This window comes from Panthera leo, chromosome E3 (genome assembly GCF_018350215.1).
Source record: "Panthera leo isolate Ple1 chromosome E3, P.leo_Ple1_pat1.1, whole genome shotgun sequence".
In the NCBI taxonomy this organism is placed as follows: Eukaryota; Metazoa; Chordata; class Mammalia; order Carnivora; family Felidae; genus Panthera; species Panthera leo.
Window position 1 is genome coordinate 38,126,346 of NC_056694.1, and position 25,885 is coordinate 38,152,230.

General features: G+C 55.2%; 1 protein-coding gene across 1 annotated transcript in view; it reads left to right on the plus strand.

The window, feature by feature from the left end:
* Window positions 1–25,885, plus strand: part of TRAP1 (TNF receptor associated protein 1) — a 45,034-nt gene that overhangs the window by 16,307 nt on the left and 2,842 nt on the right. The window contains exons 4-18 of the mRNA XM_042921336.1: window positions 3,330–3,494; window positions 4,342–4,424; window positions 5,403–5,543; window positions 8,138–8,209; window positions 9,876–10,036; window positions 11,293–11,402; window positions 11,949–12,022; window positions 12,769–12,924; window positions 14,134–14,254; window positions 15,860–15,929; window positions 18,363–18,510; window positions 21,880–22,065; window positions 22,448–22,586; window positions 23,473–23,558; window positions 25,469–25,614. Of these exons, the coding sequence (XP_042777270.1) occupies window positions 3,330–3,494; window positions 4,342–4,424; window positions 5,403–5,543; window positions 8,138–8,209; window positions 9,876–10,036; window positions 11,293–11,402; window positions 11,949–12,022; window positions 12,769–12,924; window positions 14,134–14,254; window positions 15,860–15,929; window positions 18,363–18,510; window positions 21,880–22,065; window positions 22,448–22,586; window positions 23,473–23,558; window positions 25,469–25,614 (1,858 nt within the window). The remainder of the gene's footprint in view (window positions 1–3,329; window positions 3,495–4,341; window positions 4,425–5,402; window positions 5,544–8,137; window positions 8,210–9,875; window positions 10,037–11,292; window positions 11,403–11,948; window positions 12,023–12,768; window positions 12,925–14,133; window positions 14,255–15,859; window positions 15,930–18,362; window positions 18,511–21,879; window positions 22,066–22,447; window positions 22,587–23,472; window positions 23,559–25,468; window positions 25,615–25,885) is intronic.

A 25,885-nucleotide genomic window follows, 5' to 3' on the forward strand; every position in this document is an offset into this window, starting at 1 on the left:
CGCTCTGTTCTTGGCCTCGCGCCTCCTGAACTGTGAGCTGAGAGATTTCTGTCGTTTGAGCTGCTCTGTCTGTGGTGCTCTGTTCAGCAGCCCCGTGAAACAGTCTCACAAGTTTCTGGTTACTCCTGTCTGTGTTTCTTCCTCACGGAGGAGTGGAGACGCTCAGTCTTTCTGTATCCTCTCCTTCCGTCCGTGAAAGGTGACACACAGCACACAGTTCTGTGGCACTTCGGGGCATTGGTTTTAACAGCATGAGGCTAGGAACAGTTGAAACACCCATCGGCTGAGCACTGCTTGCCCATTACAGTGGAGTATTATTTGTTCGTTAAAAAGAATAAGGAGCTCTGGGTGGCGAAATGGAGTATGTGAGATGTGTTCAGCTTTCGTTTTAGTTTCAGTTAACGTAAAATACGGTGCTGTATTAGTTTCAGGCATTCTGATGTAGTGGTTCAACACTTCCTACTTTGCCCGGGGCTCATCACCTGTTCAACCCTTCCCCCTGCCCTGAGGGCAGGGGGGGGTGTTCTAGATTAAAATACTTAATACACAGAATATGACCCGGAAGTAGAAAGGCCTGCCAGCATCCGACACCTCCCCTCCCTCCTCTGGAGTTTGGAACAGGCCGTCTGTAGGAGTCTCAAAATACTGAGAGCCCATCGCCTCTGAGTTTTTTTGATTTCATGGGCTTTCTGGTTTCCTTTGGGGTAAGGATGGCTTTTATTTGGGGAGACATTGAGGGAATGCGATCTGTTTTCTGAGAGGACCGGAAGGCAGATGGCAGGAAGAAGGCTCTGTTAGCAGAACAAGGTGGGACAGAAAGTGGGGGTGAATGGTCAGTTCAGTAGGTTCTTGCAAATGCATTGGTCAAGAGTACTTCACTCCAAGTAGAATTAACCCGTGGAAAACCAGCTTCTTCTCTTGAGGCTGTCTGTGTTACCTGATGATTGCGGGGTACATCTACTGGAACGTGGGAAATGATCTCTGTGTGCTGAGCTTGGTGGTGTAGGGGAAAGGGGCACAGGTACCCCAGTGCTGGTGATCATGCAGGTTGGGGGTGTGAGGGGCAGGAGGAGGTAGGATTCCAGAAAATTCGGAGGATGTTGCTTGCTGGAGGGCAGGGAATACCAGCCGGAAGCATTTAGAGTTGACAGGGTTGCGTTCAGGAATGAGTCTTCAGAATTGGGGAAATAACCGTTGGAATTGTCGCTGGAAGAGTAACGTATAGAAATTTAAGGGACAGATTGGAAGAAATGGGACTGCAGACAGGGAGACCCCCTCCAAGGCTTTTGAACCCATCGAGATGCGGGCACCAGGGGCTGGATGGGAGAGCGGGAGTTGCCCTCGCGGGATGGTGGGGGGCGGGGGAGGGGGAGCCCTGATGAGTGCTGCGCTCCCACCTTCCCACTGGCAGAAGACTCCTGAACACCACACCTCTGTCCCTTCCTGTGGCTAGGCGGTAGGATGGGGTGCCAGTCAGCCCAGGGTGGAGGAGGAGGAAGGGGAGGAGGACTTCTGAAGGGCTGTTGGCTCCACTGAGGCTCTGACTGCTCCTCTCTCTGATGCGGGACCCGCCTTGGGGCCAGACGCTCATAAGTCAGCAGGGCCCCTATGGAACTTGAACCCACATCCCGTCCTGAGGCTGACCCTGGGTCTCCTCCCTCACCCATTCCTCCTTATCCCAGTCCCATCAATTTTCTCCCTAAGTCCTGCCCTGCTTCGGAGCAGGGGCCCAGCTTTTGTGGGGAACCCATCCCTGGCAGGAGGCAGCAGGACAACTCACTGGAGTCATGGGGTGGGGAGGTGCTGCCTGTGGTCACGGGGGCTTTGTCACTCCTGGCTTGGTGCAGACTGTTCACCAAACCCTCTAACCGAGTAGCATTTCATTCTAGGAGTGCCCCAGCTTTCTGTTCTTTCTTTTCTTTCCAGAGAATTACACATTCAGACTTCTTGGATATTGAATATTTTCTGAATCAGAGTAGGCGTTTTTAAGGTGTTCTGCATAGAGATAAAGGCTAAGGTCATGTTATTTGTAAATCTAGGAGTAAACTTAAAGAAAAGGCAAGTTTTTATACCTTGTAGGAACGTGGATGTTGATATGTTGGGCTTCGAACCCTCCAGGTCCTTTGTGGACATTCGAATTCATTCCTTTCTGACGTGTGTGGGACCCAGCAGGCCGGTGCATCTCATGTAGGTCTAGACTTTGACACGGGGTGTCTTGCGTTGTCTGACGTGTGTCCTTGAAAGCATCGGGCATTAAGCACCTCCTAACTGACCCCAGGCTCCGGCTTGGTGGCCTGGAGTCAGGTGAGCGATGCTGTCCTGAGGGGCTGCTAGTAAGGTGAGTTTTCTGCCCAGGAGCCTGGAGGTGTCTGCATCTCTGTGGTCTCCAAGGGCAGACGGCGCTGCCCACGCCAGACTGCAGACCTCAGTGTCAGATAGGGGGGTCGCCTTCTTTCCTCACAGTGGTCCCTCAGTTGGTCATGCTGAGCGAGAAATTACAGAAAACTAATGTGAGACCGTGTGAGTCCCCTTCCTGATTACCAGGTGGGGGGGGGGGGGATCATCTGCTGGTTTCCGGTTTTTAAATGTACTAATTTAAAATTATTTATATGTATATTTTTTAGTGTTTGTTATTTACGTTTAGAGAGACAGCACAAGCTGGGGAGGGGCAGAGAGAGAGGGAGACACAGAATCCGAAGCAAACTCCAGGCTCTGAGCTGTCAGCACAGAGCCCAGCGCAGGAACCATGAGATCATGACCTGAGCTGAAGTTGGAGGCTTAGCCAACTGAACCACCTAGGCACCCCCAAATGTACTAATTTTAAAAGAGTTTGGACAAGAAGGGAAGCAGTCAAGAAGTAGTCTTTAGAACATGGTGAGACTGTTTCAGACCATTAATGTAAAAATTTGGATCCCTCTTAGGTGTATATTTTTTCCTCCCCCTTTTCCTGGGTGTCACAGGGTGAGGAAGGCTGGCCTGTGTTACTTCGGGCTCCTAGAGGGGCCGTGAGCGCGAGGCGTGTCTGAGTCTGTGGGTTTGTGCCTGGTTAGGCCTCTGCCTGCCTCGCGCGCCTCTGCCCTGCGTTGGGACTCTTTCTTGGTATTTGATATGTGTGAGGCTGTGTTCCCAACACTTCGCTGAAACACCCACGCTGCTCAGCGTTCAGTCACTTGTGATTTCTCCTGGTGCCACTGGGTCTTCTGGGCAGTGGCTTGCCTCGGACAATTCCATGTGGGCACCTGCAGCAGCGGCCAGATGGAAACACGTCAGGGTGTTGTGTTTCCGATGTCTTTTTCACGCTTGTTCTTTCTGCGTGTTTGTCTTTTCAGGAAAAGCCACTCTGTGTCCTTGGCGGACCCCAGCCCCGTCCAGGAACCCCGGGAGAAACCTGGCTTCGAGCTTCCACGCCGCACGGCTCTTCAGCTCGCAGGCTGCTGAGGACCGGACGGAGGAGCCCCTGCACTCCATCATCCGCAGCACGGAGACCGTGCAGGGTACTGTGTTCAGCCGGCCGGGGTCCGCGGAGCCGTGGCCTCGTGGCTGGCCTGTGAGGGGAGGTTTTTGAGGCAGAAGCAGTGATTGGTAAAGCCACCCACTTGCTTCGGATGGAAGGTCTTCGTGGGCGGGAGGGTTCCCCAAAACAAAGCATCGTCTGTTCCCATCTTCGCAGGGACTCCTGACCGCCGTCCCGGCGTCTTGCCCCCCTCGGGTGGTTGCCTGGGAGTCCGCGGTGGGGTCCTTCCCCAGATGGGGATTTGGGGCACGTCTGCTCACGATCTTGGAGGCGGGATGGAAACTCGGTACTGGCCCTGCCGGCGCAGGACAGCCTCCGACGCCGTCCTGTCCGCTCCCGGGCCCAGGAGAGCAGTCTGTGGAGCGGGGCCATTTCTGGCTTTCAGATGACAACACCGACTGTGATATTTGGGTTAAGAAGTGAGGTTTTGTTAGTCTTCTCAATGATTAATTTGGAAGCCACAGTTCTGAAGAATAGAATGCGGGGTCTGGTTGTTAGAGGCAGTACGATTCTCATGTCCAGGCACCTCGGGAAGTGCCGGCCTCGATGTTCCCTTGAGGTGGCCGTCCCGCGCGACAGGTGAGTGGCAGGAGGCGGGGGAGGCTCCCTTTGCCCCTTTCTGTGGACGGAGCGGACCCACTGGCTCGTTCCTTGCTGAGGCCTCCTGCCTGAGAGCCCCGATGGCTTGGTTTCTTCCCTTTTTGTTTACTCTTGTGAAAAATGTTTAAAGCTCATTACCTGAAACAGTTGTTTGGATGTTACGTAGCATATTCTTCCACGAAAATAGAAATTAAACTTTATTGGTTGTTTCTGTGATTCATTACTAGGTTCCATTTCCAAACATGAGTTCCAGGCTGAGACAAAGAAGCTTCTGGACATTGTCGCCCGTTCCTTGTACTCCGAGAAAGAGGTGTGGCACCTGCTAATCACTGCCAGCACAGCGGGGTTTTTATTTTTGGGGGTAGGGGGGACACACGATTTTTATGCTCTTCTGGGGAAATGCTAGATAGTCTCTTAGCTGTGAGAACACATTAAATCTCGACAGGTCCGGATCTTAGCTACCGGCAAGAGGATTTTAACTAAAATCTATTCGGGTTTCACGGACAGATAGGCCCAGATGATTCTTCCTGCTAGATTGACTCTGGGGGTTAATTAATCTTGCTGATAGTTTAGAATCCCTTCCAGATACTGGCACGGGGGCCCTGCTGGGATTCGTTTCTGCGGTGGTGGAGTCGTGTCGTGAGGCCGCGGGAGGGAGACCCCAGCCCTTTGGCGAGGGGGGCAGGGAGATGAAGCGGAGTGAGGGGTGACAGGCAGTGTGGGAGAGGAGAAACGGTCCACTGCTGGCTCGTTATTGCTGCAATGCAAAGGGGAACTTTGAGCACGATACTCCAAAGTTAAAAGGGACTTTTTAGGGAATACTTTCGAGCCTTGTTCTGTCACGCACCGTATTCAGGTAGCCCCGTGGCACCCAGAGGTGTGTCTGTGTAGGTGGAAGTGCTGTTTGAGGTAAAGGTGCTTTCTGGACACAGGTGGTTGGGCCCTGGGGCTCCTTCCTCCCCGCACATGCTCGGCCCTCCTTAAAGCCATGGGTCCTTCTTCAAGGGTCAGAAGAAACCCAGGGTGGGGGATAGGTATTTGGACATCCCTGGTCAGGAGTCAAGTAAGAAGTGCTCACCCGGGGCTCTTAAAATTTGAGCTGACGAAACAGATTGATGCTTGACTTCGGGCTTGATTTTGAGGGTCAGAGTTTCCTCCTCAGGGCTGTCAGGGCCTTACATCATTTTGTGACCTGCCCCCGAGGACAGTGAGTTGTGTCCGAGAACACTGGGGGGTCCGCACGCCGCACCGCTTCTGCGGCGCTGGCATCGTCCCTCCGTGTCCGCAGGTGTTTATACGGGAGCTGATCTCCAACGCGAGTGACGCCTTGGAAAAGCTGCGGCACAAGCTGGTGTCTGAAGGCCAAACGCTGCCAGAAATGGAGATTCACTTACAGACGGACGCTGAGAAGGGCACCATCACAATCCAGGTACCCTCCGAGGCGTCCTGATGCTTGTCGTGCGCGCAGGTCCTGCCTTTTTGTCACGCCCCTAGGCTCCAAGTGATGCGCCGACTGTCTTCATCGTTAACTCTTATTTTCATGTAGCGTAAAAATAACGCTCATTCAGTGTAGAAAATGGGGGAGACGCGGATAAGCCGAACAGAAGCAAATTTCAAATCACCCCATCATTCGAGGCTAACCACTGTTACCATTTTAGCGTATATCAATTTAGGTTTTTGGGGTCTGCATTTACTTACATATCTAAACATTTTTAAACCATACATGTATTTTCTATGTACTTTTTACATTTTTAATTTTTTTTTTTTTTTAACGTTTATTTTTGAGACAGAGACAGAGCATGAACGGGGGAGGGTCAGAGAGAGGGAGACACAGAATCTGAAACGGGCTCCAGGCTCTGAGCTGTCAGCACAGAGCCCGACGCGGGGCTCGAACTCCCGGACCGCGAGATCATGACCTGAGCCGAAGTCGGCCACTCAGCCGACTGAGCCACCCAGGCGCCCCGTGTACTTTTTACATTTTTAACTGTGCTTTTTCTCTTGTAATGCAAGTTCCCCTGTGTTGTTATGTATTCTGTGGTACTATTTTTTCTTTTGAGAGAGAGAGAGAGAGAGAGAGAGACACACAACTCGTGTGTGAGACAGAGAGGGGCAGAGGGAGAGAAAGAATCCCAGGCAGGCTCCATGCTCAGCTCAGAACCCAACGACGACCCTGAGCTCATGATCTGAGCTGAAATCAGAAGCCCCCACGCCCAACCGAGTGAGCCCCCTGGCGCCCCCTGTGGTACTATTTTTAATTGCAGCCTGCCATTTGGATTAACAGTCTTGCTTTAGATGAGGTAATACTTTTGGTTCTTGTGGCCTTTTGAATATGTTCAGGTCAGAAAGAAAAGCAAAAGTGGGGGGCTTATCAGACAGAGGGCGTGAGGGACGTAATATTGCCGAGACGGCTGCTTTCAGGGTCCTGGGGTGATGGCTGGAAGTGCGGGAGGTGTGTCTGCGAGGCCGAAGGACGCGCTCCTGTGGGGTCCGAGTGGACGTGTCCGACGGGGACTTCCTGCCTCCACCCAGTGAGCTTGGTGTGGCCGCTCAGGACTGTGCTGGAGCACGCGTCTTGGGCTTTCTTGCTCACTCACTGCCTCCGTTCCACGTGTGTGCGCCTACTTTGCTGCTGTTGTTTAAAGAAGCTTTCTCGAGGAAAGGCTCACATACGGTCAAGTTCACCAGGTTCAAGTGTACACACTCATGGAACCACGGTTCCATCATGAGTTCCTCCCCCCAGATTTCCTTCTCCCTTCCCGGTGGTCCCTGTCAACCGCTGATCTGCTCTCTGTCCCTGTGGCTTTGTGTTTTCTAGAATTCCATATGAACAGAGGTTGAGTCTCCCCTCTTTCACTTAGCGTAATGCTTTGAGACGCATCCATAGTGCAGCACGTAGCAGTAGCTTGTTTGGTTTTACCCGGAGAAGTATTCTGCTCCGTGCCCGTATCACGGCTCATTCCCCCCTCACCACTCGATGGGCACTTGGGTCGTTTCCATTTTGGGGGTGTTAGAGGTAAAGCTGCTGTGGACACATGTTTTCACGTCTCTTGGGTGAGTGTGTCGGAGTGGGTCTGCTGGGTGAGTGTGTGTTTAACTTTGACTTTCCCGAAGTGGTCTCCTGGTTTGCATTTGTATTAGGGGCGTATGTCCAGGGGAAGTCTATCTTCCACACATCCCTGCCGACACCTGCTCTTGTCAGCCTTTTAAATTTTAGCCGTCATAGTGGATGAGCTGTGAGTCTCATTGTGGTTAATTTGCATTTCCCTGATGATTGAGGGTTAATGCTGAGCATCTTCTCGTGTCTCTTTGCCATTTCTGTATATTCCTGTGTCCAGATTTTTGGTTCGATTTTAGTCAAGTTGTTTTTTTCTGTTGAGTTGTAAGAGTTCTTCATATATTCTGGATAGAAGCTCCATATCAGATACATGCTTTGCAGACACCCTTTTCCCATTCTGTGGCTTGCCTTTTTGTTTTCTTACAGGTGACTTTTCTAAAGCAAATTGTAATGAAGTCCAGTTTATCACCTTTTCGTTCCCTGTTTTGTCCTTTCGGTAACCTCAGAAATCTCTGCCTCTTCCACGGTCAGAGATTTTCCCCTGTGTTTTTTTCTAGAAGTTCTGCAGTCTTCGCTCCTGCTCTGGGTCTGCAGTCTGTTTGGGGTGTGGTGTAAGGGGAGGGCCAGGGTCGAGTGCACGTGGCTGCCTGGTTTCAGCGCTGTCTGCTTTCCTTTCCCCCACCGAATTATCTTGGAACCTTTGTTAAAAATCAAGTACCACAGTCTGTGCAGCTGTGTTTCTGGACTCTGTCTCTTTGGTCTGTGTGTGTCTGCTAGTGGGGAGTGTTTTAGTGTGGCCTGGCCCGTGTGACTAGATTTAATCTCTCCGATGACGTGTGGGGTGTGACTTCTCTGGGTCCTCGCTGGCAGCTATAATTGATGCTTCTTGCCCCTGGGGCTGTCTGCCCGTGTCTTTCCCAGCTCCCCACGTGCTGGTAGCCCGGAGCTTAGCGTGCCTCTCTCCTCAGGACACTGGCATCGGGATGACACAGGAGGAGCTGGTGTCCAACCTGGGAACGATTGCCAGGTCGGGGTCAAAGGTAAGCCCCCATGGCCCCATCCTTGGGTGCTGCAGCCGCTGCCCCTCTCAGGGCTCCAGGGTCTTTCCTCCAGGCAGCTCCGACCAGAGAGGGTAAGACGCCAGCTTCAGCAGGAATGTTCTTGGGTGTGAGCTCTGTGCTGGCGCTGTGGGAACGCTAGGATGTGATTTCCTTGCCATCACGGGGACCTTTGAGGTGGTTTCTCTTTTTTGTAGATGAAGAGGTGGAAAATAAGTACTTTGCCCGTAGCTAGAAATCGGCCGACCCCAGGCTCAAAGCCTGTCTGTCGGAGTCTGGAAAGCACCGTTGTGCCTCCTGCTTTTCTCCAGATTCTTGCTCAGTGATTGCTTGAGCTCCCTCAGCTCGAGGCAGAAGGCCCGGCAGAGGTGGCGTCCTTCCTCTCCTGCCTGTCAGCACTGTTCACAGTAGTCCCGTCTGTGGGCAGGCGGCCCTTCACGGCCCCTCTGTGGGGACAGGCGGGCGGGCGGTCACGGGGCCTCTGCCAGCCCCGTGAGACCAGGGTGAGGTGGCCGTCAGCTGCCTGTGTACTTCTCCTTGGCGACTAAATGCTTTTTGTGTGTCTTGTGGGCCTAAGTGGTGCCTAAAATAGTCCTTTACGAAACTGCTTGAAATAGTTTAATTGTTGGTCCAAGGTGATTTGCAGAAATTCTACTTTTAAGAAACGTTACCATAACCGTTACTCGCCAACCACCCCCCCCCCGCCCCGGTCCGCATTACATCTTTGGTTACGTCTGTCCCTGTCAAGGAAAGTCTGTGCCCTCACATACGGCAGCCACTGGCTACACATGGTTGTTTGGATTTCAATTAAACGTGATGTAAAACTTCACTCCTCGGGTGCAGTAGCCCCATTTCAAGTGTTCGACAGCCAAATGTGGTCCGCAGCCATCGTGGAACACTTCCTCCACAGACGTGATTCTGGTGATGAATGTGTGCGTTTTACTTTATTTTTAGCGTTTATTTTTGAAAGAGAGAAACAGAAACAGTGTGAGCGGGGACGGGGCAGAGAGAGAGGGAGACACAGAATCCGAAGCAGGCTCCAGGCTCTGAGCCGTCAGCCCAGAGGCCGACATGGGGCTCGAACCCACAGACCGTGAGATCATGACCCAAGTGGAAGGCAGACGCTCAACTGGCTGAGCCGCCTAGGCGCCCCGGTTGTACTTTATTTTTAATCTTAGGAACGTTGATAACATGAGCTCTAAAAATCTAGCGCCTTCTGGTACTGTATCAAAATCTGTATTTGGTGTGTACTGTTTCCGCATGAAGCTTAGAATCTGGGAGACACGCGGAAGGCGCGTTTAGGCGTCTCCCCACGTCCCGAACTCCAGGGGCCACTGCTCTCTGTGCTCCACTCGCTCAGACCACCGCCGCCCCTGCACCCGAGGAGTGTGGCCCGCAGCCGACAGGCAGGCCTGTGGTTCTGAGTTAGACACGGACTCAGCGTCCCACAGCCCATCTGGGGTCCCTCAGCCGTCACTTCCCGCACTCCCGCACGGTGTGTGACCCGGGTGAACAACCACTCGGTGTGATTGCGTTGAGGGTTAAGTGTGACCTCTGCCTGCAGTCCGGAAAGGACACAGGGTGTCGCAAATGTCTGTTCTCTCTGGGGAGGGGGCACCCTCCCTCTGACCAGCCTTCGCCACCACAGGCCTTTCTGGAGGCGCTGCAGAACCAGGCGGAGGCCAGCAGCAAGATCATCGGCCAGTTTGGAGTGGGTTTCTACTCGGCTTTCATGGTGGCTGACAGAGTGGAGGTGTATTCCCGCTCCGCGGACCCGGGCAGCCCTGGTTACCAGTGGCTCTCAGATGGGTGAGTAAGGGAGAGCAGGCCTCACGTCACACACGGGGCCGCCCCAGGCGCGTGCACTCAGGTGCACTTAGGCACACAGCTAAAGTGTTATCACTTCACTTGGGAAGTTAGGGTCTCTTACCAAAATGCCAGTGGGCCTTCGTGGGCTTTTTTATGAAGCCCAAACCTCAGGCTTTGGGGAGCTGGTTCCTCCTTCCCTTGCAGATGGCCCGTGGCATGTGGGTGTCCCCTGTGGTGTGTGGTTTCAGAGGGCGGCCTGTCACCAGCTTGGCCTCGGGACCAGCCGGCCTTGCTGGACTTGGTCGTGCAGGAGCCCGTTCCTGAGTGCTTCTCACCTCGGACTCCCGGGTTTGGCTCCCGGGCCTGCCCACCCCTCCTGTGCCGCTCAGGCCCCAGGAGCTGCCTCTTAGATGCTTGCTTGTTCGCCGGCCCGCACGGGGGCCGTTAGCTGGAGGGTCCAGGAGAACCTCGAGACTGTTGGAGGAGAACGGCATCTTGGCCAAACGGAAGCGTGTGCTTCATTTTTTTTTTTTAAATGTTTATTGATTTTTGAGCCACAGAGAGAGAATACAAGCTAGGGAAGGGCAGAGAGGGAGACACAGAATCCGAAGCAGGCTCCAGGCTCTGAGCTGTCAGCACAGAGCCTGACGTGGGGCTCGAACTCACGAACCGTGAGATCGTGACCTGAGCCCGAGTCGGAGGCTTAACCGACTGAGCCGCCCAGGTGCCCCCGGAAGCGTGTACTTCAGTAGCCCCAGATCTTTGTTTCCGGATCCTGCTCTCCCGATGGGAGCCCAGCCCATCCCCCTGAGTCACAGCTGAGGCTCCTGTGTGCCTCCCACCAAGGCGATGTTCAGAGGAAGCGGGCCAGGATAGGGACAGGGCACCTTTTGGGGGCGCATCCCCTCCTTTTGTACTCGGGAAACAGTTTCTCCGCCTGGCCTCTGCCAGAGGTTCAGAAACCGGGAGTTCACACGCGTCTCCGTGCATCCGCCCTTTCCACCCAGTGTCGCATGGCAGCAGCGGGGTCACTTCGGGTGACCCTAAACACCACGAGGGGGCGCCTGTGATCGGGAGAGCCCCACGCCCCAGCCCCACATCCCACACCCCACCCCGGCAGCCCCTCTCCCTGGAGGAGACACGATGGGCTCAGAAACGGTGGCACCCAAGCTTGTCTTTCTGGGCAACGACGGTCCCAGGTGGAGGACTTGTCAGCTTTGCTTTGTGCGATTGGCTTTCCCTTTCCCACGTCTTAGCTCCGGGGTGTTTGAAATCGCTGAAGCCTCGGGAGTGAGAACTGGGACCAAAATCATCATCCACCTCAAGCCAGACAGCACGGAGTTCGCCAGCGAGGCCCGGGTTCGAGGTGAGTGGGAGTCTGGGCCACTGTGATGCGTGCGCGGCGGGCTTAGGGCACTTCCGGGGTTGGCGGCCCGGGCCCGCCTGGGACAGAGCCCCTGTGGCTCCGTGCGGGACCAGAAGCCAGGCCCACTGGCGCGGTCAGCTTTTGTTCCGTCTTGCACCCTCGGTGGTCGTGCTCCGCCCGTGTGGAAGATGCGTCCCTCACCCCTCACCGAAACCCAGAGCGGGGGCTTCTGTGCGGTGGTCTTGTCGTCGTGTGTGACCGACGGCTCATCAGAGGTGCCGAGCGCTTCCCGTGAACTCTGTTCGTGCCGCCAGGAAGGTGTGGGCGTCTCACAGTGGCCTGGGCCTCAAGACATCTATCTGCTTCCTTGCAGTTCTGCTCACTTTGCGCAGGCAGGACAGTGTCCCTGCCGTGACCTGGCTTTCCACCTGTGAGACGGCCACACTGAGTCCTCCGGCGTGCTGTCACCCCTGCATCCACTTCCACAGCTTTTGCATCCAGAAGCTCCCTATGTTCATTGTTGTTTCACCTGTTTGTCTCTTCCAGATGTAGTGACAAAATACAGTAACTTTGTCAGCTTCCCCTTGTACCTGAACGGCAGGCGCATTAATACCTTGCAGGTGAGACCCTGGGCTGCATGAAGGGCTCAGGGGAGGCTGTGGGGACAGGTTGGTACATTTCAGGGCCAGAGGGACCGAGGTGGGACTGGGTGGCCTTGTCCCAGCAGTGGGGTCCCTTGCGGAAGGCGAGATCCCCACCCTTCTGTGCCCCATCCTCGTGCCCTGGGTATAGCTCACACTGTGCAGTTCATTGGTCCTTGGTGCGCTCACCATCGCCGCAGTCCCGTTTTAGAACATTCTCGCCCCAAAAAGGAGCCTGCCTGCATTAGCAGTGACTCCCTATCTCCCCTCCCATAGCCCCCAACAACCACTCGTGTGCCTCTTCTGGAAACTTCACGTCAGTGTGGAATCAAACACTGTGGCCTTATGTGTCTGGCTCCTCATCACGATGGTTCCAGGTTCATCCGTGTGAGCCTGTGTTGGTGCTCCCTTCCTTTTTACGGCCAAGTTCTGGTTCCACGACCAGGCCGCATTTCTTTGTCCGTTTACTCAATCTGTTTGTGACGTCCTGCAGGCCCGTGCACGTCCTCCGGGCTGGCCCTTCCTGACACCCTGTAGCGGGGAGGGGACACTCGTTCTAGAACCTTTTGTGTGTCTTTGTGGGACAGCCCCCCTCCCCACACTGTCTGTCCCACGGGGCTGGTTCTTGGCTCGTCCTGGGCCCACAGGCTCCAGCGGCCCAGCTCTGTGTGGTCGTTGGGAGGCTGTATCTTAGACGCCGCATCCCTGTGACTGTCCACTTCCAGGCGGTCTGGATGATGGACCCCAAGGACGTGGGCGAGTGGCAGCACGAGGAGTTCTACCGCTATGTCGCTCAGGCCCACGACAGGCCCCGCTACACCCTGCACTACAGGACGGACGCGCCTCTCAACATCCGCAGCATCTTCTATGTGCCGGAAATGGTGAGGCCCGCGAGTTCGGGGCAGCGCTGCGAGTGCTTGTCTGCTGCTCCCTGGGGTGGGGGGCACCGCCCAAGGTGACCGCATTTCTCAGCAGCGCTGGCACTTTCCCCGAAGGGGACAGATCACAGGCATCACAAAAACTAACTTGGCAGCATCAGAGTAAAAGCAGAGCCCCCGCCTCCGGATGGATGAGCGCGGGGGAGGGGTGTTGCACATGCTGTCTTGGTGGAACAGAACCGTTGGGCGAGGGGCCCGGGGGAGGCCCGCAGGGCAGGGGCGCCATGGCGCTCTGATGACTTGGTGGGCACTCTGTGCTTGCGCTTGGCCCTTAAACCCCCTGGCTCGCAGTAGCCTGGTGAAGGCTCTGATGAATCCTGTAAACAGGGAGACCTGCTCGGGGGTTGGAAGAAGTTCCTGGTGTTTTTGATGGCAGCCCCCATAGGTCCCAGGGCTACCCACTCGGGAAAGCACTGTGAGACTCAGTGCTGAGTTCCGCAGACCAGCAGCCCCAGCGTGTCCTGGGGTTTTGGGGAGTGTAGATCTCAGCCCCGCCAGCACCTCCTGAATGGAGCCTCCATATTAGCAGGATCCCAGCATGGTGTGCGTGTGGGATGCAGGTCCCAAAATGCTGCTTTAGAGCACAGGTCGGCAGATGGTTGTGACTAGTTTGGGCTTCACAGGCCCCCCGTGGCCTGGAGCGCTGCCCCCAGGAACCGCTCGCGAGCCCGGCTGTGTTCCGGGAAACTTGATAGGACCCTACAGTTCGGATTTCGTGTATTTTTCACACATCATGAGATAGTCTCGTTCTGCTTTCATTCTCAACCATTTAAAAACGGAAAAGCTGCTCTGGGGCTGCACAAACCAGGTGTTGAGCTGGGTTTGGTCTGTGGCTATTGTTTGCTGGCCCCTGACCCCTAGCACGTTGGCTCTGTTCACAGGGACATGCTGGTTGTTGCTTTTTATGTCCTTCAGGGGGAACGGGTGGGGGGCAGCGGCTGCCCACGGAAGTCCCGTGCCCTGCTCCCCCTGCCGAGGGCCCGTCGAGGTCCTCCCTAGGCTCTTCCTCTGAGTCACCACGTGTCCCGCCACAGCTCCTGGCACAGGCCTCCTTAAGAAGGGGTGGCTCTGAGTTGTCCTTCGTGCTCCCACATGACATCGTAGGTTCTGCCTCCTCGTGGGTCCCTAACACTGCTGTTTCCTTGTCCCCAGAAACCATCCATGTTTGACGTGAGCCGGGAGATGGGCTCCAGCATTGCGCTGTACAGCCGCAAGGTCCTCATCCAGACCAAGGCCACCGACATCCTCCCCAAGTGGCTGCGCTTCGTACGAGGTACAGCGCTGATGCCCGTGTCCGTCGTGTGAGTCGAGGCCCCGCAGCCCCGGGACCGAGCGGCTCCCCGCGCGTGGCCTGGGGTGCCGACCTCGGCAGAGAGCGCTCGTCTGCCCTGAGCACCGGGTCGCGGGGGGCAGCCACGGCGGCAGGCTGGGGTAGCTGGGCAGACCCAGGGCGGCCGTGGGAAGCTGCTTAGCTCCACCCAGGAAGCTTCTTCCCGTCTGCAACCACCACGTTGTGGTTGAGGTGGGGCAGAGTGACAGAACACGTTTAATTTGAATTCTTGTTTCAGGTGTTTTTTATTGTGTTTTGTTTTGTTTTTTAATGTTTATTTTTTGGAGAGTGCGGGGGGTGGGCAGGGGGAGACAGACAGACAGACAGACGTAGAATCCAAAGCAGGCTCCAGGCTCCAAGCTGTCAGCACAGAGTCATCTGGGGCTCAAAGTCACAGACTGTGAGATCGTGACCTGAGCCACCCGGGCACCCCCTCCCCTTTTTCTTTAAAGTTTATTTTGAGAGACAGCATGAGCAGGGGAGGGGCAGAGAGAAAGAGAATCCCGAGAAGGCTCCATGCCCAGTGTACCCCGATGTGAGGCTTGATCTCACAACTTTGAGATCATGACTAGAGCTGAAAACGAGTCGAACACTTAACTGACTGAGCCATCCAGGCACCCCATGAGTTTCAGGTTTAATGTTCATTTTTGTTTTTTGTTTTTTTCTTTAAATTTTTTTTTTTTAACGTTTATTTATTTTTGAGACAGAGAGAGACAGAGCATGAACAGGGGAGGGGCAGAGAGAGAGGGAGACACAGAATCGGAAGCAGGCTCCAGGCTCTGAGCCATCAGCCCAGAGCCCGACGTGGGGCTTGAACTCACGGACCACGAGATCATGACCTGAGCTGAAGTCGGACGCTTAACCGACTGAGCCACCCAGGCGCCCCTAATGTTCATTTTTGAGAGAGAGAGAGAGAGAGAGACACAGAGTGAGAACGGGCAAGGGGCAGAGAGAAAGGGAGACAGAATCTGAAGCTGGTTCCAGGCTCTGGGCTGTCAGCACAGAGCCCGATGTGGGGCTCAAACTCATGAACTGTGAGGTCGAGACCTGAGCTGAAGTCAGACGCTTAACTCACTGAGCCACCCAGGCTCCCCGAGCGAGATTATAGTTTTAAAAAGAATTCAGCACCTAAACCTTCGTATCACCTTAGCACACGACGTGCAGGATGTCCACAGTATACTTAGGGCTGTGAACACAAAATCCAGAAGTGGTCTTTAGAGTGTCAAACAGATCCTGAAATCTCAGCAACTGTTCCCCCAGCAGAGGCCCCCTGGCCTCACCAGCTTTCTTCTGGTCACGTTGCCACGGCTTGGGCTGTGTGCACGAGCTCTGGGGCATCAGCAGGACTCGGAGGGGCCGGCATTTGGTGCCCCAGTGAGTCTCCCCACGCTGTCCTTCGCCAGTTCGTTGTCACACAAGCCTGGTTGGACTCGGTGTCAGGCTGGGAGGGGCAAGGGGAGGCCTGGCAGGGAGGCGGAGGAGTGTGCAGTGAGGGCCGGGCGGAGCGCGGGCCCGGGGACGGTCCTGATGGGCCTGTGTCTCCCTCAGGCGTGGTGGACAGTGAGGACGTCCCCCTGAACCTCAGTCGGGAGCTCCTCCAAGAGAGCGCGCTCATCAGGTAAGCCACCGAGGAAGGGGCAGGGCGGGCGCCTGCGGGAGACGCAGCCCCCTCTGCGCGCTCACCTTGACCCCCGAGGGGCCCCGGCGACTTCAAAGGGGCGGAGAGCAGAGAGCGGCCCTGCCGCGGGACTGGGCCCGGGGGGCCATGTGTTGGGGGGAGACGTGCCCTCCCTTGGTGGCCGTGACAGGGGAGAGACCCCAAGCGCGCTGCATCTGAGCTGGAGGAGGCAGAGAACAACCCCAGAGCCAGGAGAGATCTGACGTGTTGGTGTGCAGGTGACCCTCTTGTGGAGAGGTCGCTGTGGAATCCCTCTGCGCCGAGGTGGCTCCGTTTCTCTGCTCCCGTCCCGATTGTAGCAGCGGCTCCTGTTCCCGAGAGCAGATTCTCCCCCGGGACTGTACGGAGCCTTTCCTGTGTGGCCCGTGTAGTCTTTTGCGGGGGCACCACTAGGGCCCCAGGTCACGGTTGCAGAAACCGTGAGTTAGAGAGGTCATGCCGGCCAGCGGGTACACCTGCATCGGGTGCAGGAAGAGCAGTGACCGCAGCCTGGCAAGCGGGCCCTCACTTGTGACTAGTCCGTTCCTGGCGAGGTTCTCGTACCACTCGGCTGAGGGGGCGTCTGCCAGCCTCTCCGTGTGCAGTCACTTTCCCCCTTTGTCACTGGCGGGGGCGGCGTCGGCCCGCGTGTTCAGTGTAGGGTGTGTTCGTGTGCGGGAGCCGATTTCCCATTTTACTCATCAGGTTGTGATCTGTCACTTTCATTATGGATCTTGATGCCAAGACCGTCCCGGGTCGGGCCAGCGGAGGGAGCCCGCGCCTGTGCCTGTCACCCGCCCCCACCTTACTTTCTGCCTCCTCGCTTTGGGCACACGATGGTCCAGGCTCACCTTGTGTTCTGCCTGCGTCTTGTCCCGACCCCCCTGGAATTGCTTATTCCTTTGAGGAGCCCTGGTTCCTGTGAACGGAGAATGGTACTGAGAAGTCAGGGTCTGGGCCCTGGGGACGCCACTGCTGTTGGGGTGTCCCTCCTCCCAGGCCCTCTTAGCAGTCAGAGCCGAGGAACGTGTGAGGTCTGCGTGTGTTGATGGGCGTCTGTACTTCTGTATCAGTACGTGTTCGTATGTCTGCTGAGCCTCCCAAATACCACCTGGCACCTCTGGGACGTCCTGGTCTTGTCCCTGCCCATGTCTGCTCCCGACCCCGCCACAGAACGGGTCGGCCATGGCCACTGCCCCCCCTCATGTTGGTGCATCCTGTCCCTCGCTCACTTGCACGCGCTCTCACTCAATAACAGAAGAGCGTAATTATTTCATTATTTTGCCTTTCTTTAAAAACCAGCGAAATTACGGTGTATTTCTGTAATAATCCAGGGCGGGAGATCAACAGTTTCCTATTCATCTAAGCTTTCCTCTCTGCTCCATCCTGAACAACTCAGACCTCCAACCACGGGGCAGGATGGGACAGCACCCGCACCTGGGCTGGGGCAGCCACAGAAGCTGGGACAGGACGCAGTCCCAGGCGGGACAGAGAGCGAGAGAAGCAGGACTCACGCTAAGGCGGGGTACGGGCTCACCCGATATGGGACTCCCACCTCACAGCCCATGAGATCATGACCTGAGCTGAAGCCAGATGCTTAATGACTTAGCCTGGATGCCCAAAAATAAGAATACCCTTAATTTCACTCATGAAGTTGCTCGTAATTTCACGCCACTGTGAAATGCCGCAGTAAACACCCTGTTCCCCAAGAAATCCAAGTTTTATAAAACTGGTGTGTGCGTGTGCGCATAGCGTGTCTGTATAGACCCACGTTGGCAGTGCACGTGCTGTGTATACCGCGTTGCTCCTAAGCGCAGAGTTCCAGTGCACAGAAAGCTAACGGTAGGTCTTTGCACACACGTACACACTGTTTGCTGTGATTTATCCACGTTGGGATTTTTCTGGTGTTTCTTTCCACTTCAGCGTCATTTCAGCGGACCATTTTTTGGTGTCATGACGGACCATTAGAGGAGGTGACGTTTAATGGCCCTCCTGCGTTTTATGTTCAGCCTGTTCTTTAGCGTTCAGCCCGGGGGCTGTTCACAGTTGCCTTCTGTCCTGTGCGCCACGGTGTGATGCCTGGTCCATAAAGCTTGCCGACTCCGGTTTCCTGAAGTGTAATCTGCGATTGGATCCCAGGCTGTGGTCCTCCACAAGGGTGGCGGGGGGTGGGGGGGGGGGGTCGGTTCGCATTCCTGCTACTAGGGGTGTCTCCCCAGCTGGGCTTTGTCAGGGGTCCCCTTTCTTTTTGCTTCACGTTTTTTAGTTTCACCAAAATAGTGTATTGTTTCTGCTTCTTTGGTCATTAGTGGGGATGAACGTTTTTCATATGCTTCTGCCTTTCGTCTTTCATGAAAGTTGTTTGTTGATGGTAGACGCGTTTCTGTTCTGTAGGAAACTCCGGGACCTTCTACAGCAGAGGCTGATAAAATTCTTTGTTGACCAGAGTAAAAAAGACCCTGAAAAATATGCCAAGTTTTTTGAAGATTATGGCTTATTCATGAGGGAGGGCATCGTGACCACTGCTGAACAAGAGGTCAAGGTAGGGTCTTTGTTTCTGGGCCTTTTTCTGGGCTGCCGTGGGCTGTGGAGGAATCTGGTGGAGGCCAGAAATCCGAACTTCCTGGGACGTGACCGTGGCATAGCCGGGCGCTTTGTGGGGCTCAGTAAAGGCAGCGTTTGGCCTCCAGGCCTCTGTTGGACGCAGCAGGCCTGGCGCCACATCCTGGAGCCTCCTTACCACGTCACCGAGCTCTTCCCCGCCTGATGCCGGAAGGAGGTGGGTGTGCGCTGCCTCCTCCCACCAGCATTCAGGGTGCTCAGGAGATCACTAAAGGCAGGGGACGGGGCAAGGTGCCCGGTTCCTGGGGTGGGAAAGGCATGTTCTCTGGGTGACTAGTGGAAATCTTTTTCTTTTTTTAATGTTTGTTTATTTTGAGAGAGAGCACACACATGTGTATGTGCAAGCAGGGGAGGGGCAGAGAGAGAGAGAGAGTGAGTGAGTGAGAGTGTAACAGAATCCCAAGCAGGCTCCGTGCTGTTGCTGTCAGTGCAGAGCCCGACCCGGGGCTCCCACCCATGAACTTTGAGACCATGACCTGAGCTGAAGTCAAGGATTAGACGCTTAACAGACTGAGCCACCCATGTGCCCCTGGCGGAAATCCTTCAATGTGGTGCCTCTGGGGCCAGAGTTCAAATACTTAAAAATGATACGATCATCAGGCACCTGGGTGGCTCAACTGGTTAACTGTCCGACTTCGGCTCAGGTCATGATCTCACCATTCGTGAGTTTGAGCCCTGCATTAGGCTCTGCACTGCACCCTGGTCGTGCAGGCACGTGTGGTCTCTTTTTCTCTCAGAAATGAGTAAATATACATATTTTTAAAATTTAAATCCAGGTCTGTTAACATAGTGTAGTAATGAGTTCAGGAGTAGTTTACTGATTCATCGCTTACATATGACACCCAGTGCCCATCCCAACAAGTGCCGTCTTCAGTGCCCATCACCCATTTAGCCCCTCCCCCACCCGCTTCCCTCCAGCAACCCCAGTTCGTTTTCTGTATATAAGAGTCTTTTATGGTTTGCCTCCCTGTTTTTATCTTATTTTTCCTTGCCTTCTCCTATGTTCATCTGTTTTGTTTCTTAAATTCCACATATGAGTGAAATCATATGATCTTTTTTTTTATGAGGCAGAGACAGAGCATGAGTGGGAGAGGGGCAGAGAGAGATGGAGACACAGAATCCAAAGCAGGCTCCAGGCTCTGAGCTGTCAGCACAGAGCCCGATGTGGGGCTCGAACCCACGAACCGTGAGATCATGACCTGAGCCAAAGTCTGACTCCCAAGCAACCGAGCCATCCAGGCGCCCCGAGAAATCATATGATCTTTATCTTTCTCTGATTGATTTCACTTAGCATAATACTCTCTAGTTCCATTCAGTTTGTTGCAAATGGAAATATTTCATTCTTTTTGATCGCTGAATGATATTCCATTATATATATATACTACATCTTCTATGTCCATTTGCCATTCGATGGACATCTGGGCTCTTTCCATACTTGGGCTATTGTTGATAGTGCTGCTACAAACATTGGGGTGCGTGTGCCCCTTTGAACCGGCATTTTTATATCCTTTGGATAAATACCTAGTAGTGCAACTGCTGGGTCATAGGGTAGTTCTGTTGTTAAGTTTTTGAGGAACTCCGTACTGTTTTCCAGAGTGGCTGCCCCAGTTTGCACTCCCACCAGCGATGCAAAAGAGATCCTCTTTCTCCGCATCCTGGCCAACATGTTTTGTTGCCTGAGTTGTTAATGTTAGCCGTTCTGACAGGTGTGAGGTGGTATCTCCTTGTGGTTTTGATTCATATTTCCCTGATGATGGGTGGCGTTGAGTATTTTTTTCATGTGTCGGGTGGCCATCTCGGATGTCTTCTTTGGAGAAACTGTTCATGTCTTCTGTCCATTTCTTCACTGGATTATTTGTTTTGGGGCGGTTGAGTTCGATAAGTTCTTTATAGATTTTGAATAATAGCTTTTTATCCGCATGTCATTTGCAGATGTCTTCTCCCATTACGGAGGTTGCCTTTTAGTTTTGCTGATTGTTTCTTTTGCTTTAGGAATATTTTTATCTTCATGAGGTCCCAATAGTTCATTTTTGCTTTTGTTTCTCTTGCCTCCGGAGACCGGTCTAGTAAGAACTTGGTGCGGCCGGGGGTAAAGAGGTTGCTGCCTGTTGTCTCCGCTAGGATTTTGTTGGTTTACTGTCTTACATTTGGGACTTTCGTCCAAAAATAAGTAAATACTAAAAAATACAATCATTCCATAAACATTTTTTGGCCAATTTTAAATTGCCACATAATTCATATACCGTAAAATTCACACTTTCAAAGTGAACGATTCAGTGGCCCTTCATACATTCGCAAGTTGTGCACCCACAGCCATCTAGCTTCAGAAAATTCTCGTCTCCCCAAAAAGACACGTGTGCCCCATTAAGCAGTCACTCCGAGGGTCGAGATTTCATCTTTAGCAGTGAGGAAGGAGGAGGTGACCGAGCATCTGGGGTCCCCCAGGAGGTTCTTCAGGTCGTGGGAGGTGGACCTAGGGCCCTGGCGTGCTGAGGCCGCCACAGCCTCTTCTCGGCCCTCCTTGCTGGTGGCAGACTCCAGCAGCTCTAGGCACAGGCTGTCTGCTCTTCCACCGTGTTCCTCTGCACGCCCCCCCCCCCCCCCCCCCCCCCCCGCCCCACATGTCTGCCGGATGATCAGGGAGAAGTCACAGGTATAGACGAGGCAGAGTTGAGGTCTCAAGTCACATGCTGGCTGGTGGCATTGGGGACCCAGGCCCCAGCTTGGGGCCGCTGCTCCACCATCGGCAGGCAGCTCCCACATCAAGGATATGACACCAGCGGGCACGCTGACCTTCAGCTGCCCGGATGGAGGAGGACTGGCTCCCCCTTAAATACGTGCTCACTGTCATTTGTGCCCCACGGGCCGGCGCTAGTCCTTGCCGTGAGGAAGGCTAGGAATGCAGCCTCCACATCTCATCCACGCGCCCAGGAGGCGGGGATGGACAGAGGATGCTGGGTCTGGGAAGGTCTCTGCCACGGACAGTGGCAGTATACCAGTGGTCTAGGACAGGTGTACCAGAAAGCCCTTCTCCACGGGGCCCCGGACCAGCTAGGGTGAAGGTTCTCTCCGGGGTCCCCCGAACATCTGATGTGGGACCCGACGGACACCATCGGAGTCCCCTCAGCCCCCCAGGGGCCGAGTGCCGTCCTTGGGCCCGGCAGCCAGGGGTGAGGCCGGCCAGAGCCCTTCCTCCCCGTAGCCATAGGCTTCCAAAGCCTGTGGAAGGCGGCTGGGAGGCTTTCAGAACAAGGACCTAGAACGAGAGTGACCTGGCCTTTGTCTGCAGGAGGACATCGCAAAGCTGCTACGGTACGAGTCCTCGGCACTGCCTGCTGGACAGCTGACCAGTCTCCCGGACTATGCCGGCCGCATGCGGGCTGGCACCCGCACCATCTACTACCTGTGCGCCCCCAGCCGGCACCTGGCCGAGCATTCGCCCTACTACGAGGCCATGAAGCAGAAAAACATGGAGGTGAGTGGGTCACGGCTTGGGGTCCAGACGGGATAAACAGGGTCTGAGCCCCAGACAGTGGCCGAACGTGCTCGGGAGAGCCAAGCCGCATGAGGCAGCTGATGTCCAGGGGTCCTGAGGCCCAGCCAGGCTGCCGTTAGTCTCTGTGTCTCTGGGAGGTGACGCGGGGCTCCTCCGTAGTCACTGCTCCTACTGCTACTCCTACTGCTAGGGCCCCCTCGGGACCATCTGGTGAACCACTGTATCCATGAGGCTGAGGAAGCCCCCGGACCCCAGTATGGCCTTTCCAGACATAGGACCCCGCCCTGGCCTCACGCTCCGCTCTGTCCTGTTGCGGGCAGACTTCTCCAGGCCCGACGCCAATGCTCTTGGGCTCTCGCAGGTTCTCTTCTGCTACGAGCAGTTCGATGAACTAACTTTGCTACACCTTCGTGAGTTTGACAAGAAGAAGCTGATCTCTGTGGAGACGGACATCGTTGTTGATCACTATAAGGAGGAGAAGTTGGAGGACGGGTCCCCGGGTAGGCTCGCTCCCCTTCTCTCTGGGCCCAGGGGTGGGTGGTGGCCTGGAGGTGCAGAGGAGGCTAAGACGGCCTCTTCCATCTTGTAGTGCTGGGTTCATATGGAGTTTTTTCTCTTCTCATGTGTATCTGGGGTCCCCAGCCTGCACAGAGGAAGCTGTTGGGGACCATCTTCATGATGAATGGGAAACATTTCTGTTTAGATCCTGGGGGTCTGAGTGCTCCCTCCAGCTTGGCTTCCGACAGAATCAGAAGTGGTCTTTTTTTTTTTTTAATGTTTATTTTATTTATTTTGAGAGAGTGAGCAGGGGAGGGGTAGAGAGAGAGAATCCCAAGCAGGCTCTGTGCTGTCAGCATAGAGCCCGATGTGGGGCTTGATCCCACAAACTGCGGGATCATGATCTGAGCCAAAATCGAGAGTCCAGACGCTTAACCGACTGAGCCACCCAGGCGCCCCTAGAGATTCTTTTTAAAACTCTCACAAAATTATATGGGCCTCAGGCAACCAAAAATATCTGTCTGTCTGTCTGTCTATTTATTTATTAATTTAATTTAATTTAATTAATTTAATTTAATTTATGCTCCACACTCAGCTTAGGGCTTGAACTCCTGATCCTGAGATCAAGAGTTGAATAATCCTGAGATTAAGAGTTGAATGCTCCACGGACTCAGGCAGCCAGGTGCCCCCAAAGTGTCCTTTTTGGGATCCAATTTAATCTTACTTTTAGATGAAGGTCCTTTTGGGAAGCCTCTGTCTCTGCGGCAGTGGCCGACAGGGGCGGAGGGAGCCTTCTTGAAACCCGGTATTGAGGCATCAGTATTTTAGGCCCCCTGGGATGCCCTGGGGTGGGCGGCTCTGAGCCCGCTCCCATCTACCCTCCTGTAGCCAGTGACCGCCTGTCCGAGAAGGAGACGGAGGACCTGATGGCCTGGATGAGAAATGCACTGGGGTCGCGTGTCACCAATGTGAAGGTGAGGCCTTCCGGAGATGGGCTGCCATGGGCCTCCGGGACCGCACAGCTGCTGGTCCTATGGGTGTCTTCCCTGTGGCCGTGATCTGAGGGGGAGACCGGCGCGTTGCTGCCACGCCTGTGTGTGCACGTGCGCCAGTGCCCAGGGGCATATGTGTGCCACTCTGTAGAGCAGGTGGAAGCAGAGAACTGGGTGGGGGAGGTCGGTCCCCAGCTGGCTGTCCCCGAGGCGCTGTGGTGGCCGAGGACACGGGGAGCTGACTACCCAACTCAGGTTCTTAGGGGTCTGGGTGGGTCTCAGCGAGCCGGTGTTCTGAATTGTAATTCACAGGAGCCGTACTTCCGTTCCGTGGAGGAGCTTTAATTATAAAGGAAAGGGAATATACGGAATCAAACCATTAGAGTAACATAAAGAGGGGGAGAGTGTAGAGAAGAACAGAGAAGGGTTCGTACGTCAAATCGGTGCTCACGACATCCAGCCTCGTGGCTGGGGGAGTCCCGCAGCGATCAGCCTGGTCGGGGTCCCGACTGAGGGTCCTGGGCCGAGCATCCTTCTCAGGTGAGGCTTCCAGCTGTTCCCGCCAAGGCGGTGTGTGCCCTACGCGTGTGTGATCCCGGTGCGTCATGGAGTCTACCTAAGCGTAGTCTTTGTTTCTCTTACCGTCTCACGGTCTTGGGAGCTCAGCATCTGCGTATTTCTCTTCACTCCCTGATCCATTCCAGGGGGCCAGCCTGGTCTGGCTCGAGAGGGCGAGGCAAGTTAGTCCCTCTTGGCGTCAGGAACAGAAAGGCCAATTCTGATGCCGAGGCCAGATACGGAGCACAAGCCAACTCAGGCCTCTGGGACTGTGTATGTGCAGCTCTGGGCAGAAACGCACAAGTCACATAAGTTCTGTCCAGAGCAGCTGGCAACCGAGCAGTCCAGCTCGGACCTACAAGAGAAGGCCATGGTAGCCGGAGGACAGGTGTTCAGCGTGAAGTCACTGGCACAGGGACACCTCCAGGCGTGGCGCTAAAGGTGTGCAGGGTGGGAACAGCCAAGAGCAGAGGAGGCACCTCCGTAAGAGGTGGCATCTGGGGACCTGTGTGGCTTCCGGGCAGTGAGCATTGAGAGCCAAGGCGCACAGCCGGGATTTCTCTTTGTGACATGTGCTGTGTCATGCACAGCGTGACCTCCGAGGTCACAGGGTGACCTCCGAGCTAAGTAGAACGAGTGCATTTGACCCACGAAGGAGACGAGGTGGAACGCTTACCCACATCACAGCTCGGAGTCCGGGAGCTGGATTTGAATCCCGGCACAGGTTCTCCATTGCCGTGCCATGGGTCCAGCAGGCCCAGAAGTCTGGCCTGAGTCTGCAGGCCCAGAGCCTCTGGGTGGCAAGGGAGAGGCCCACAGGAAGCAGGATCTCGAACGTTCGGTGGCAGGTGTAGTGGATGAAATCCAGGCCCGTGGGAGCCGTGGGAAGGGGGCTCAGGCCATGGGGACAGGCAGGACAGAGGGAGGATGGGCAGGATTAAGGGAGGACGTACGGGAGAGGCTGGGGCCTCGGGCAGGGGAGCAGCCGGCTTGCGGGGTCCTTGACTGCTGTGGGACCCTGCCATGGCCCCCGTGCAGCAGAGGTTGGTTAACCCAGGCCAGATGGACCTGGGACAGCAATGGACACGTTAGAGACCAGTAGTTTTGGGGGGTGGGGGAGAGAGGAGGAGGGAGTCCACGATCGGGATGCGTTCCAGGAACTTCGTGTGGTGGCAGCTCAGACTCCCTTCTCGTGACTGCAAGGGAGGGGTGTCCCTGGAGACCTGCATTCTGTGTGTCACCCGGGGAAGCTTCATGAATGGCCCAGACCCTGCAGCCCAGGGGCCCCCGCCTCCAGCTCCTCCCTCACCTCTGGTCCCTGGCCTGGCTCATAGGTGACTCTCCGACTGGACACCCACCCTGCCATGATCACCGTGCTGGAGATGGGGGCCGCCCGGCACTTCCTGCGCATGCAGCAGCTGGCCAAGACCCAGGAGGAGCGCGCCCAGGTCCTGCAGCCCACGTTGGAGATCAACCCCAGGTAGGGCCGCCGGCTCCCGGCCCGGGCCCTGAGCACGCGTTTCCGACCTGCCACACCGTGTGCGTGAGTGGGTTTGTGTGCTGCCTTCGTTTACGGCACCTCAGGAGGGCGTAAGGCTTACATGGTTTGATGACTATTAAACTATCTCCCGCAAGGTCCTAAAAAACCACCTTGTTGGCCTTCATTCAGATGCCCCCGTTTCCCACTAGAGTCTGTCCCTGTCCTCAGAGGTCACCAGAGCCCTCGCTGCAGGAGTAGTCATTTCCTCACC